At 39.3% G+C, this 14,391-nt stretch overlaps 1 protein-coding gene and 1 long non-coding RNA gene across 3 annotated transcripts in view; one reads left to right on the forward strand and one right to left on the reverse strand.

Annotated features, from left to right (window-relative positions):
* Nucleotides 1-10,429, reverse strand: part of LOC137070471 (uncharacterized) — a 71,979-nt gene extending 61,550 nt beyond the window's left edge. The window contains exon 1 of the long non-coding RNA XR_010904278.1: nt 10,293-10,429. This is a non-coding gene — a long non-coding RNA (uncharacterized lncRNA). The remainder of the gene's footprint in view (nt 1-10,292) is intronic.
* tshz3b (teashirt zinc finger homeobox 3b) overlaps nt 9,750-14,391 on the forward strand; it is a 41,542-nt gene continuing 36,900 nt past the window's right edge. Inside the window, exons 1-2 of one of the 2 annotated variants that reach the window (XM_067437630.1) lie at nt 9,750-10,919; nt 11,250-11,651. In XM_067437630.1, coding sequence (XP_067293731.1) covers nt 11,612-11,651 — 40 coding nt within the window. In that variant the 5' untranslated portion in view covers nt 9,750-10,919; nt 11,250-11,611. The remainder of the gene's footprint in view (nt 10,920-11,249; nt 11,652-14,391) is intronic. The other variant, XM_067437620.1, reaches the window with a different exon arrangement.

Consider the following 14,391-nt stretch of genomic DNA (forward strand, 5'->3'; position numbering starts at 1 on the left):
AGAGTGGAAAAACGGCCAAGCGGAATGCAAAAAGACAGCAGCTATATTTAAGCAGCAGTATAATGACAGCAAGTTATAAAAAGTTATGAAAACACATTTCGGATTATCCCATTCCAGCTCAGTCACAATCAGTGACTCACCCCGATCCCTGAATCATGACACTCATTCCAATAGATATAGATTGTGCTCTCTAGTAATATCAACCTCATGGGAGTAGAACACTGGGAGGAAACCCAGTCAGGAAGCCAGAATGAGTCAAGCTCCATCTGCTTTATAAAAACACACAGATGCCTTGATTGGAACACTGGATTTTACGAACAGTATACGTTTGCATTGTATTCAATTTCTTTAAAGACTCGCTGCACTCTAAAATCCTCTGTTATGCCAAAACAAGTGGTAAATAAATAATATCAAAAATATAACATTTTGGTCAATTAAATCTCTGCGATGCCAGTGTCTTAAAATAATGATGGCCTTGTTTGATGGTCAGTGCTGTTGACCTTGAAGGTCTGCATTTCAGAGCTCACTTACATCATTATTAGCGCTAAAACAGAGCCGGGGCTATTAGTTATTCCGTTAGGAGCTGTGAGCCGGGCCGGCCGTGTTTGTCTGGTTTTCATTGGGGTAAACATTTGTTCCAGTTGTAGATGTTGTGCGGCAGGAACATGAATCAGGGACGAGAGGCGGAAAGAGCTCTGACAGCTGCAGCTCATTACCACCACCATTACTGCTATAGGGGGCTGCTGGGGGAAATTCCTCCTTCCAGGGAAAACGTTCCTGTTTACCATACAGCGCCGTGGATCAGGTCCCGCACACAGAGATGCAAGGCAATCACATGCAGGCTTATTCCCACACACAAAATGAATGAAAATGTGCCGTTTTGCGCGTGAACGCACGCACACGCGCACACACACATACACACACACACACAAACACACACACACACACACACACACACACGCACACACACACACACACACACGCACACACACCACACACACACGACACACAAACACACACAAAAGTTCTTATATACACGGTCATGCTCAAATATGCACACCGATGCTCACACACACACTTTCTTCGTCTAGCTCCCACACACATCATGTGCACTCTCACACACTAACAATCAGTCTTTATTGTGAGCTGATACGCCTCAACCGCTCCATGTCCCTCACACACACACACACACACACACACACTCACATGTTCCTTCAATCACGACTGACTCATGCCTGCTTTACGTCATTCTGTCCAATCAGACAGAGTTCCATGGGCCCATTAAAGTGAAAGTTGTTTTCTTTTACTTGGTCATTCTTTCACCACTACATCAAAGTCAAACATTCACTCATAATCAAACTCTTCACCCACATCTGCTCATTTATTGTATAATCACAGTCACCCATCATATATCTCCAGCACAAACACACACCACAAATCTTTATCTCACTCAGGAGCTTCAATCACTGTCTGTTACGGCAATGATAATCTGCAGAAAATGCTTTCAAGATCAAAAAACTGCATACAGTCAATAATGGCGCTGACATCAAACCAGGAAGCTATTGAGCTAAACCATGTAATTTGAACTGATTTCTTTGGTATGTAGCCTAATTGCTTTGAATTAAAGGAAGATGAAAAAAAGACTACAATGGCCTACTTGCGTATAATTTTATATACGTTTATTGTAAAGTCCTACATACAAATAGCACCCCTGTATTGAGCATGCTTTAATTTATGCATTAAAATTCATTGTGATATTTATAAATATCAAATGGCTTGATATATATGCCTACACTGTAAACATTTTTGTTGGTTTAACTTAAAAAAAGTAACTAACCAGGTTGCCTTAAAATTTTGAGTTTATTGAAATTAAGCAATTTTGTTGATACATAGAAACTGAAAATATTACTGTATCTGAACCACATAAAAATGTGATACATCATGAAAATTGCACAATTTGGCATGTTTCATTGCATCATCACAAATAAAACACACAATTGCGCAATACATTTACAAAATCTTTTAATAATATTTTTTTAATAAAGGCTGTCAATTCTCAAAAATGTTCATTTAACTTGTATTAACTCAAATTTTTAATTTCAATGAACTCAAACTTTAAGGCAACCAGGTAACTTATTTTTTTAAACTGATTTTACCATATATATATATATATATATATATATATATATATATATATATATATATATATATATATATATTCCATATTACTATATAAACTGTTAGATTGGAAAATGAGGAACATATAAGAAAAATATGATACTTGATGTGAGAGTCAATGACATGTGTGTGTGTGTGTGTGTGTGTGTGTGTGTGTGTGTGTGTGTGTGTGTGTGTGTGTGTGTGTGTGTGTGTGTGTGTGTGTGTGTGTGTGTGTGTGTGTGTGTGTGTGTATGTGTGTGTGTGTGTGTGTGTGTGTGTTTGTGACATATCAGGACACAAATGTGTATAATGGCATGGGTATGACATAGGTATTACAGAAGAGGGTGACTTATGAGGACAGTTCCCCATGTCCCCACTTTTCAAAATGCTTAAAAATCATCCAGGATGAATTTTTTGACAATGTCAAAATGCAGAATGTTTCCTCTGATGGGTAGGGTTAGGGGCAGGGGCAGTGTAAGGGGATAGAAAATATGCTTTGTACAGTATAAAAACCATTACGCCTATGGAACCCTACAATTCACAAAAACAAACGTGTGTGTATGTGTGTGTGTGGTGCGTGTTTTACTTGGTTACACAGGATATTTTGGTTAAATTGTAACTTTTCTTTAAATTTGTTTTACTACTACTACTACTACTAATAATAATAATAATAATAATAATAATAATAATGTAACCAACTTAAAACGTTTCTGACAATTTTACACGTTTTAAAGGGATTATTTACCAAAAAATTATTTATTCACCCTCATGTTGTAATCTTTATAACTTAAATTCTCTTGCTAAGCACAAAAGAATAATGTTTGAAGAATTTTCCGAGACAGTGGAAATCAGTGGTTACCAGTGAGCTCCACAGTAAAAGAGAGACATTTCTCAAAATATTTTATGTTCCACAGAAGAAAGAAAGCATAAAGGTTTAGAATATGAGATTGTTAACATTTTTGGGAGTGTCTCACACACACACACACACACACACACACACACACACACACACACACACACACACACACACACACACACACACACACACACACACACACACACACACATTTGTTTTTGTGACAAATGGGTACATTCCATAGATGTAATGGTTTTTATACTGTACAAACCGTATTTTCTATCCCCCTACACTGCCCCTGCCCCTAAACCTACCCATCACAGGAAACATTCTGCATTTTTACTTTCTAAATAAAAATCATCCTGTATGATTTATAAGCATTTTGAAAAGTGGGGACATGGCCAATTTCCTCATATTTCACTCTCTCCTTGTAATACCTATGTCATACCCATGTCATTATACACATTTGTGTCCTCATATGTCACACACACACGCACACACACACACACACACACACACACACACACACACACACACACACACACACACACACACACACACACACACACACACACACACACACACACACACACTTGTCATTGATCCCCACATCAAATCTCTGAAGTAAAATATTTCTCTTAAATGTTCCTCAGTTTCCAGTCTAACCTAAACCTGATTTTACAGTTGTGGCTTTAATGACCACAACATAAGCTACAACTGATAGAGCTGGGTGGTGTTTTAATTTCTGCTGCTCTCCTTGAAAGCATAAATCAAAAGAGATGAAAAAGCACCACATGTTTTGACTGCTCCCTCCTTCTCTGACCTATGCCAATTTTTATCTCAACCTGCTTTAACTTTGTAGATCAGACTTTAATTTTGAAGCGGGTCTGTGGGACAGTGATGAATTGGATATATCAAGCAGGGCTTAAATTACCCTCTCCCTGGTGGCAGAGGATGGGAAGGTGCCGGAGAAAGAGGTATGAGAGCGGGGAGGGGGGCGCTCCATGACCTAGTAACAGGCAAAGAAAGAGGGCTGGTCAGCACTTGCCCTCTCAACCCTGCAAGCTAGCACACCCAGAGAGAGAGAGAGAGAGAGAGAGAGAGAGAGAGAGAGAGAGAGAGAGAGAGAGAGAGAGAGAGAGAGAGAGAGAGAGAGAGAGAGAGAGAGAGAGAGAGAGAGAAGAGAGAGAGAGAGAGAGAGAGAGAGAGACAAAAGAGTAGCCCCCAACACTTAAGGTTCTTCTGAGGAAGAAGGACATACCAGAGTGTGAGACACACATCAGCAGTAAGAGGCAGAGGAAATATCGTTCCTCTCTGACGAGGCCAGCAGTCCTTTTCTTCCTCTGAGGACAATTTAACTTTCAGGGCTGAACAACAATTGTGAGCCAAACTAGACACATAGTGAACCAGTTCTAAATATGTGGGATAATTACCTAGAGTACATTTAAACAGCATATATACATATATGATGCCAGGAGAGATCACAATTTAGAAACTTTTACCAAAAACATTATTATTATTTTTTTATTATTATTTCAAAATTCGAGGCGGACAGTTTTGAATTGACATGATGCCATTGTACTTTATGATATTACGCTATGTTTTTATATCTGGCTACATTGCAGTCTTCTGTACTGCAATGCAAGTTACCTAGAGTACTATTACATTACAATAAATCAATTCATTTTCAATGAGAGTGTGGAGCAAAACAAGAGAGTGAGTGCAATCAATGTAAAACTGCCACAGATGAGTGATATAGAAAAATATTTTGTGTCTGCTGTCTAGAATAGACATTTGCTGCTTGCTACTGAATAAAAGTTTTGCCTCTCTTGTGTAGATCTCTCTGATGCCTCTTTACACACACTACTAGGAACAAGTGTGCCGTGAAGATGCGCGGAGCAGGAGAGCGTGAGCTCCAGAAGCGGGAAATCTCTACTTCTAATTACGACACATGCTTTTTATAGCTGGCCAGGATCTAGTCCAGCCATTTCCCCCCCAGAAGGTAAGGATATGACGGTAAAGACATTTGGCCTCTTCAAACCACAAAAATGAGTTGGGGTACCAAGCTGAGCATATTTTGTCTGGTTCTAGCCTGATCTGACCCTGGTCTAGCACAGCTGGGTCTCCTAGTCTCTTGGGTGGTGTCACCATATATTAACCTTTATTCATAAGAGATGTTCCTTGAAACAATGAGCGTCTGCTACTTCCTTGGGCCTAACCTGTGTATCTTATGCTGTGCTATATGTTGTATTTTATATTGTATTGTATTGCATTGTTTATTGTTTTTGGTTTAATGCTGGGAGCAATTCAAGAGCAGTCTTACTTGGCCAATAAACCTTAACTTCAACTTTAACTTCAGCTATCCCCATCTGACTGATGACTAATGCTCTATACTAGATTGATCACATCCAACTGTGCCTCTGCTCCATATAAACATGCTCTTGTCGGTATGTTAACGTCAGTAATGCTGACCGACCTTTAAAAAGTGTATTGCAAAGCATCTTCTTCAAATATTTATTTCTTCTTGACTTCTTCTTGACTCTTCTAATACTATTAATTTAAGCAATATATGCCATTAAGCTATAAATGCACACACACACCCACACACACGCACGCACGCACGCACACACGCACACACACACACACACACACACACACACACACACACACACACACACACACACACACACACACACACACACACACACACACTGGTCTGGTTCACTATCTTTGTGATTCTCCATAGATGTAATGGTTTCTATACTAAACTGTACATTCAATACCCTTACGCTAACCCTACCCCTAAACCCATCAGAGACAATTTTCTAAAACTTCCCATTTCCATGTTTTACAAGTAATGATTTATTTTATACTGTACAAACTGTATGTTCTATCCCCTAAACCTATCATCACAGAAAAGTTTTGTTTTTTTACATTTAAAAAAAAAAACAAAACAAAAAAAAAAAAAAAACATCATGCTTTATTATATTAAAAGCAATTTTCCCCATGGGAACAACAAAAATAATAAAACATTCTCCACTAGGTCAAAATGTGCTGCTTTCGCATTGTGGGAAATTTGTTCCCCACAATACAGGGTTTACCAGGAACACACACACACACAATCATGTTGTGTTTTCATGTTTTATGGGGACTTTCCATAGACACCATGATTTTAATACTTTACAAACTGTATAATTTATCCCCTAACCCTATACCCATCACAGAAAAATTTCTGCAAAAACATCACAGTATGATTTATAAGCTATTTTTGTCCTACAGAGACAAAAAAGTGTCCCCCACAAGGACAAGGATTTCAGATATTGCCATCTTTGTGGAGACATTTAGTCCCCATAACATGGTTGTTTAACACACACACACACACACACACACACACACACACACACACACACACACACACACACACACACACACACACACACACACACACACACACACACACACACACACATTTAGCAATTTTTTAGCATTTTAAGTGAGGTTAAACCTGCATGAGGGGTTAAACCTATGCAGCTGGTATTCTCACTGTTGAACATCTACATTTTGCTTATACTAACTCAATATATAATGCCTTAAATATAATCACCCCATTATATCCCACATAATAAACAGACTAACTACACTTAACAGTCATTTATTTGAGCATGAAAAAACATGGTTTCATATCGTTTGATACTTGGCACTGCTTTATATGATGTATCATACTGGGTGAATTGCGATCCCTCCTGTGGATCTGTGTCGTGTCAGCTTGTGTACAGAGAAATAACAAAATGGAAAACAGGTGTTAAACTGGAGAGGGATTATGAAGCGTCTGGAATTATGTTACATTTAGCACAACGAGACTTTCTTATGAATATATATATATTTTCTTCTTCAGTTTTACGAAGGGGCTGAACTGATTGAAGTTGTTATACGCTCTTGACGTTTCTTCATCAAAGTATTTTATCCCACCTCGCATAAAAAATGCATTAAAATAATAAAATAAAACTGCCTATATAGCCTATTCTTCACTATTCAACTTATGTGCATGATACTGATAACGATTGCTTAGACTCAATTCAATATTTTTCTTTTTAATTGTCTGACAAAGAAAGATGTGAAGTAGACGAATGAGGAAAAAGACAAACGAACAAAAGTTCACGTGCGCTAAAAAAAAAAAAAAAAAAAAAAAAAAATACTAATAAAAAAAAACAAAAAAAAAAAACTTTTCTCCACGTTTACGTTATCTTCTTTAATTTCGAGCTTGCGTCGGACACTTTTGGAAACCAGACTGAAGGAAATGAAAGAGCTGAGGCTGAAATTTAGATTAGTATGGGCAAATGAAATGCATTCATCTCCGGTATTTAGACTTCTGTGTAATGAAAATAGGCTGGAACTTTCCAATGAAGTATTAGTTTAGACTATACAACGTATAGGATAAATATACGTATATGATTAAAGTCATGTGGGGGTAATGCTCAAGCTTTAATGACTGGGGTCCACTGGGGCTATTTTAGAGTTTGCTCTCAGTTTAAAGGTATAGAAACGAACTCTCAAATCTCTCCGACCAGTGAGAGCTCCACTAATATGTGGAGGGGGGGAAACATATTTAAGATTTTTTTTTCTTCTCCTGATATAAAGTGATAATTTTTCTTTTTTTCTAAACTTCAAAGTTCTTGTGACTTTTTGGAGAATAACACGAAGAAACATTTTCACATCGTCGTGTGTGTTCTCTCTCAGGTTACACTTGCATTCATTTCTTCATATTCGACTAGAAATTTGATGTAATGAAAAGTTATTTCTTTAAACTGAACTAACAGCAGTTTAAGCAGGAATGTTTAACAAAGCCACCATGAGCCATGCTATTGCGACAAATAAAACATTAGCGTTCCTGTTGTCTTCAGCGCATGTGGCAATTAAAACGAGCCTCCAAGTGCTACTAAATAACTCATTATTTATGATACAAATATTCTTTCTCTCTCTTTCTCGCAGTGAGAGATATGCCTAGTAATTATAAAACAAAATGAAACCAACATTCCCAGAAAATAGGACATACGCTTAATTTAATAGTAGGATTCATAAGTATAAAGTGTTTCTCTATGTTTAAGAGTGATTTTCAAGTTCTTAGAAACTCTGTTGATAATGTCACTCTTCTCCCTCAACAACAATAAAACAAATATTCTGCATATTCTGAAATCTGGAAGACTGTAAATTTATAATAATAATAATAATAATAATAATAATAATAATAATAATAATAATAATAATAATAATAATTATTATTATTATTATTATTATTTTAATAAGTTAATAATGGAAAGGAAACTACTTATAGGTTTTTAAAATAGTAAAGGCCTATATGTTTCACGTTAAACAGATGTCTCTCGTTTTGACATTAAAAACAGTGGTTATTTGATATTTTAACAGATTAACACATAAAAGAGCAGGACAAAACAGACTCTGTTAGACGCATGAAGGACAAACACATTGAGAAACCCACAGAAAATCAAGTGAAACACGAGACAATGACTACTTTCCTTCTCTTTGTACAACTGAGCACAATGACAGTTAGTACTGTGACTTCTTGAAAAAAATAGCATTGTAAAACTTCCTAAATCGATGCAATTCAAAATAGAACATTTTTGGATTATATTTTAGAATAAGCACATAAAAGGGGGCGGTTACAATGAACTTCGCGCTCATGTTCATAGCTACTCATGCAGCTGTTCTCTGTTACACACACCGCGCGCGCACACACACACACACACACACACACACACACACACACACACACACACACACACACACACACACACACACACACACACACACACACACACACACACAGTAAATTACTTGTAGTTTAAAGATGATGTTTTCTTGTTCGTTAACTGTATTCTTATATGTTTTAGTTTAGATAGGCCAAGTAATCTATGAAAGAACACGTCTGAAAGAACACGTTTAAAGGGAGTTTTACCTGTTTAATAGCCGTTTAATAGCTTTTAAAACTAAAACAGGTCCAGATTAGCACGGTTTATTTGTGCTTATTGTAGTTTTACAGACATTAAAACTTTGAATAAAGTCAAATTACATGTGTTATTCTCCAAAATGTGGGGTTCCTAATTAAAGTAGTTTCGCCCATGCTCGTACACCGAGGCAATCAGTGAAAAATGGCCCTAAAAATAAACAGAATATGTTCTCTTCACGCAGTAATAGAAATTCAAATAAATTCAAGAAAAGTACAGTCAGTTCACTCAGACAGTTAAACTGCCAACTAGAATGAAAAGTTGGCAAAATAAATAAATAATAATAAAAAAGGAAAGAAAGAAATAAAAGGAAAAGAATAAAGAGCAAAACACTATTTGTATAAACTTTCTGAGTTAGCCTACTTTAAAAATGGAAGATTATATTTATTTATTTTTTGTAATGATTTTAAGCAATTATGCGTTGCCATTACTCGTCTGTGGGCTATTATTAATAGTTGCAGCTATAATATAAGCTAACGTGTGAGTAATAGCCTAGAGAAAAACATTCGTCCACTAAAGTTTGTAAAGGCTGCATCCTCATATAGCCTATGCTACCGGGTGTCCGCGTGCCGATGCACCATCAGCCTAGGTGTATAGCAATCGGGTACATCATTACTTCTTTTACAATAAAACCGGAATGCATCCCCCACTAAACAGTGCATCTTGCTTCATACGTCGTTTGATGAAGAAGAAAAGCTGCCCGTAGTTAAAGCGACTCCGTGCGGCGTGTGTGTGTCTGTGTGTGTGTGACACTGATGGATGCGCCAATGGTTAGACGGACAGATGCTTGGGCGGATCTAACGGCATGCACACACAAGTGAGTGAGATTGGGCAAAAACATCCCGGATCCGTGAAAGACTGCTCTTCCCTCTCAATCTTCCCCCGTGAGCTCGGCGCGCGGACATTCAAGAGATCCCGGACATTCTAGTTTAAGTGAACGCTTCGACTCCAACTGCCCCCTTTCGAGGGCTCGGTGCGATTCCCTTTGCGGTCAGATGTGAGAGGAGACAGCTCGAGCGCAAGGCGAAGACGCGGACTTTAGTTGAAGAGGCAGTGTCTGACAACTCACCCTCAGCTAGTAAACAGAGAGGACACAGTTACCATCTCCCCCTCTCTCATCCAATACGGACAACTTTGCCTTTCTCCACAGAGTTTACCATTGACTCCAGTTTACGCAAAAGCGAAAAAGAAAAAGAAGAACAGTTTAAGTAGGTGCCATGATGATGGACATATTTGGAAAATGATGATCTTACCGTCTTAAAAAGTCCATTCTGTGAAGAAAGCGTTTGATAACGGATTTTCGAAAGTGACATTACAGAAGAGACTGGCATCTCGCGAGCGAGAGGAAGACGCGTCTGCTTCGCCCGTTGCTGTTTTTTAAATACCTGCTACGAGCCCCACAAAGAAGGCTAAAAAGTGCTATTAGCGGCCAAGAAAGTGTTTGGCAATAGCTCAGTGATCCATGCTCTCGCAGCAGCAGCAGCTGAGGCGCAGCCCGAGTCCATCCCCTCCTTCTGATGTGCGTTATTACAAGCAGGAATACCCAATCAAACACCTATCGCATCGATTCTCTCAGCGGATTCCCAACGCGCGCGGACAAAATAAGCAAACGAGGCAGCGCGCGGGCGACAAGTCCGTCCATCTCCTCCTTCAAGCTTTTTGTCTATTGCCCGGTTTGTTCATTATAAAAGAGATGGACGTTTGAAAGGCGGCGGGCACTTGGAGGCTTTGGGATTTTCACAGAAAGCTATCGGCGACGACCGCGCAGATTTATTATTATTATTATTATCATTATTATTTCGTATTGTTTGGCTTTTCAAATTGTATGCGATTACTCGGACCGGATTCCTCATGGATAACACGTTTATTCAGGCGATCGGGTAAGTAAAGCTTTGCTTTATACCTTCCTAAATCATTGATAAAGGCGACTGCTGCCTGCATTGCAAGCGTTTTTACGCTTAAACAAATCATTAACTCAGATTGTCGATTTGATAGACTCCTATGTAAGTGTCACTCATTGCATATCTATAGTGTTGTGTTTGTGAGCTGCTACTTTTACTATTAGAGTGCATTGGGGTTGGCTGCGGTAGGGGGAGAGAGAGAGAAAGAGAGAGAGAGACATATGCCTACCCACATGACATGAGCTAGCTAACCCATTCGAGATGGAAGGAGTTAATATGACAGTGCTTGATGTTTGCCTCTGTTTGCAGACTTTGAGTGACGCGATCATTTCGTTTTCCTTTAAGCTTGCCTGTTGCAGCTTCCAGCGCGGAGTGAGTGAGAATCGCACTGAGGCACGAGCGGTTTTTCTCCCCACTATAACGGCTCGACTCTCCGTCATATCCAAAAGACGCGCGGGGGAAAAGAGAGAGAGGAAAGAGGGGGAAAATCCCGCTTCGTCTTCATCCTCTTCAGATCTTACCGTCTGATTTTTTGGTTTGAAAACTGCCGATACATGTCAGGCGTGTGAAAGCGCCCCAGGTGCCGTGTATCAGAGCAGAAGCGGAGCAGCTCTCGGGATCTCAGGGGCTCCTGAAAAAAAGAAAGAAAAAAAAAACCCTGAAAGAGAAACATGCCGCGGAGGAAACAGCAAGCGCCCCGGCGCTCGGCAGGTATGGCTCTTTTTCTTCTTCATTTGCTCCTCTTCACCTCCCCGTTTTTGTGTGCTATTTCATAGTAACGCTGAATGTGTGTGTGTGTGTGTGTGTGTGTGTGTGTGTGTGTGTGTGTGTGTGTGTGTGTGTGTGTGTGAATGATCTGGAATTATCCACTACTCCTTTACTTAGCGGGATGGTGTATTCGAAAAAAAGTTTATTTTATTTTTTCTTTCTATTTTTTCTTTATTTAATTTTTAAAAAGTTTATTATGCTAGTCTAGCATATTAGACTATTTGAGGTCATATGGTGATATTTCTTTAATCAGAGCAGTCAACTGAATGAATAACAATGTAACTTATTCCTGTGAATACTTACTATTTTACTCGCCTAGCTCCATGCAGCTGAAGCTGAGTCGACTACAAGTCCTTTGATTGTTCTCTGTTTTACATCGCTCTCTTTCCTCGTAGGGCGTAGATATTGACTCCATGAATTAGAGATCTATAAAGAAGCGCAGAAAAAAGGGCTTGGATGTCAGCTGACTGTCATGACTCTCTTTGATGCTCGCCTTCGTTGTTTGGGGGGCTTTTGTGCGAAAACATTTGATCACAAAAAGCCAACTTTATTGTTATTATTTATATATTTTGGTCACTCCTCTCCGTTTCTGGGAAATACTCAAAAGATTATTTTGTAGCCGACGCACGAGGGGTCTAAGAATGGACAATTGCCATCTTAGATTTGACGGCTGATTGATTGCCTGTCATTCGGCTGCTCTTTGATCTATTCATTCCTGATAAACGTCAATAAATCACTCTCCATGGCAACGGCACAACCCCGTGACGTCACGTCTGCTCTGACAACCGCCCATTAAAACATCTTTAATTGCTGCTTTTCTACTTTTTTCCTTCTTCACAAAGGCCGATGCACAAGGCCACATTTACTTCCACTGCTCAAACTAACATGAGGAACATGAAAAACAAAAACAATAAAACAACAACAGACCGTTTAAATAATGATAGGCGACATCTAAATCTGTTTTGCTTTATTTTTAATGAACGGTCTAAAAATAACACGTCAAAGGATACCTCGTGACATTTTGATTGTTAGTTGACAAATTTGCAACAAGGAAAAAGGATGTAGTCAAAGAAACAAAAATAGAAATCTGTCAGCTTAACTGTTGCTAATGTCTTTTTAGGCCTACTCAAGAAGTGACTGATATTCTTGTTGTGTTTAAAACTAGAATACGCTTGTCTTGTGATTTTTTTTTTTTTTTTTAATCCTTGTCTAACTTTACTGGGAGACACAAGAAGTCTTTGTTTATTCATGGATGAATTACACGCTGTTACCGTATGATACACAACAAAATATTTACTTCTGAAACTTTCAGGTGAAGATCGTATCTAAATAAAAACAAGTAGACTATTGACAATCAGATTCAACAGTTGAGTACAGTTCATAAGTACATACGCCAAATGTATCATGTGCAGATCTGTACTGTTCGATAGGCACCGACACTCTTGGATGCATACGGATATCACCGGAGCATGAAATGCTTGTGAACGGTCCAATAGAGGGCACACCTACAGTCCCACAAAAACACGCACACACACGCACACACACACACGCATACACAAAACTAATAACCTAATCTGGAGACGGAAGAATGGTTTGCTCCATCAGTCTGACCCGTCAAAGCAACTTTGTTTCATATTTGATTTAATTGTCTCTCCTTTGACAGCCACATTCATCAATAGCTCTAATGGTCAATCAGAAGTTGGCAGAGTGAGTGCTCTCATTTTGTCCCCCTCCCCTCCTCTCCACTCCCAATACGATAGGCTTGTGCTTTACTTTATCAAAATGCTTTTGCCTAATGGACGCGCAGAGGTAGAGGGAAGCGGGGAGGAGGGGAACAAGGGTGACTGAGAAGCTTCTCATTTCAGAGGAGTGAGAGAGAGAAAAAATCAGGCATTTATGTCTTTGATGAGCGGATGAAGACAAATACGAAAGCAGGCTGAGAGCCTTTTTTTCTCTCTTTAGACGAGGCAACTTCCTGTGATATTTTTTTCTTCTTTTTTAACTCCCTCTCTCCTTTCTTCAAACCAAGGCCCCTCCCCTCCGTCTCTCCCTCATCTTCTCACTCCATCCCTCCCTCCCTCCCTCCCTCCCAGCAGCCCTCACAGCTGCAAGTTATAAGGTTGACGACTGCACTGTGGCATACAAAGAGTGATGACAAATTGATTGCGCCGTCGTGATGGAAAGAGCAAAGGAAAGATGGCAGATGATGGGCCTTGATTAGGAACTTTGGGAAATCCAGTCCCCTGCAACCTTGAGCTTTGCATGAGAAAATTTCGCCCTCCCTCACAGTTTCTGTCTCTTTCTCTTGCTCCCTCGTTCTGTCTCTCCCTTCCTCCCTCCTCCCACCAAGTCTAGAAGGCCCGCTCAGCCGTAGAAAAAGAAAAGTTGTTTTGCCAGCTTCATTAGTGTTCACCTAATTAGCTGTAAAGCTGATGGATTCCTGACAGGCCTAATGATTGGAGATGACAAGCTCCGCACACTGTCATCCAGCCCAATTAGGTTTGCAGCTAGTTTGATGTAATCAAGTTGATATTACACAGTCCTCCATGCCTTTAGTTGGTGCACTAACTCAATTTGCTGCTGCAGGTGACAAATGGGCCGGGGTACCTGGGTAATCATGTTGGCTGAAATAGAGCGCTTTTAATGGTCAAGAGACTAAGAGCAATAATAGCGGCGAGGTGAC

This window comes from Pseudorasbora parva, chromosome 1, assembly GCF_024679245.1.
Source record: "Pseudorasbora parva isolate DD20220531a chromosome 1, ASM2467924v1, whole genome shotgun sequence".
NCBI lineage: Eukaryota > Metazoa > Chordata > Actinopteri > Cypriniformes > Gobionidae > Pseudorasbora > Pseudorasbora parva.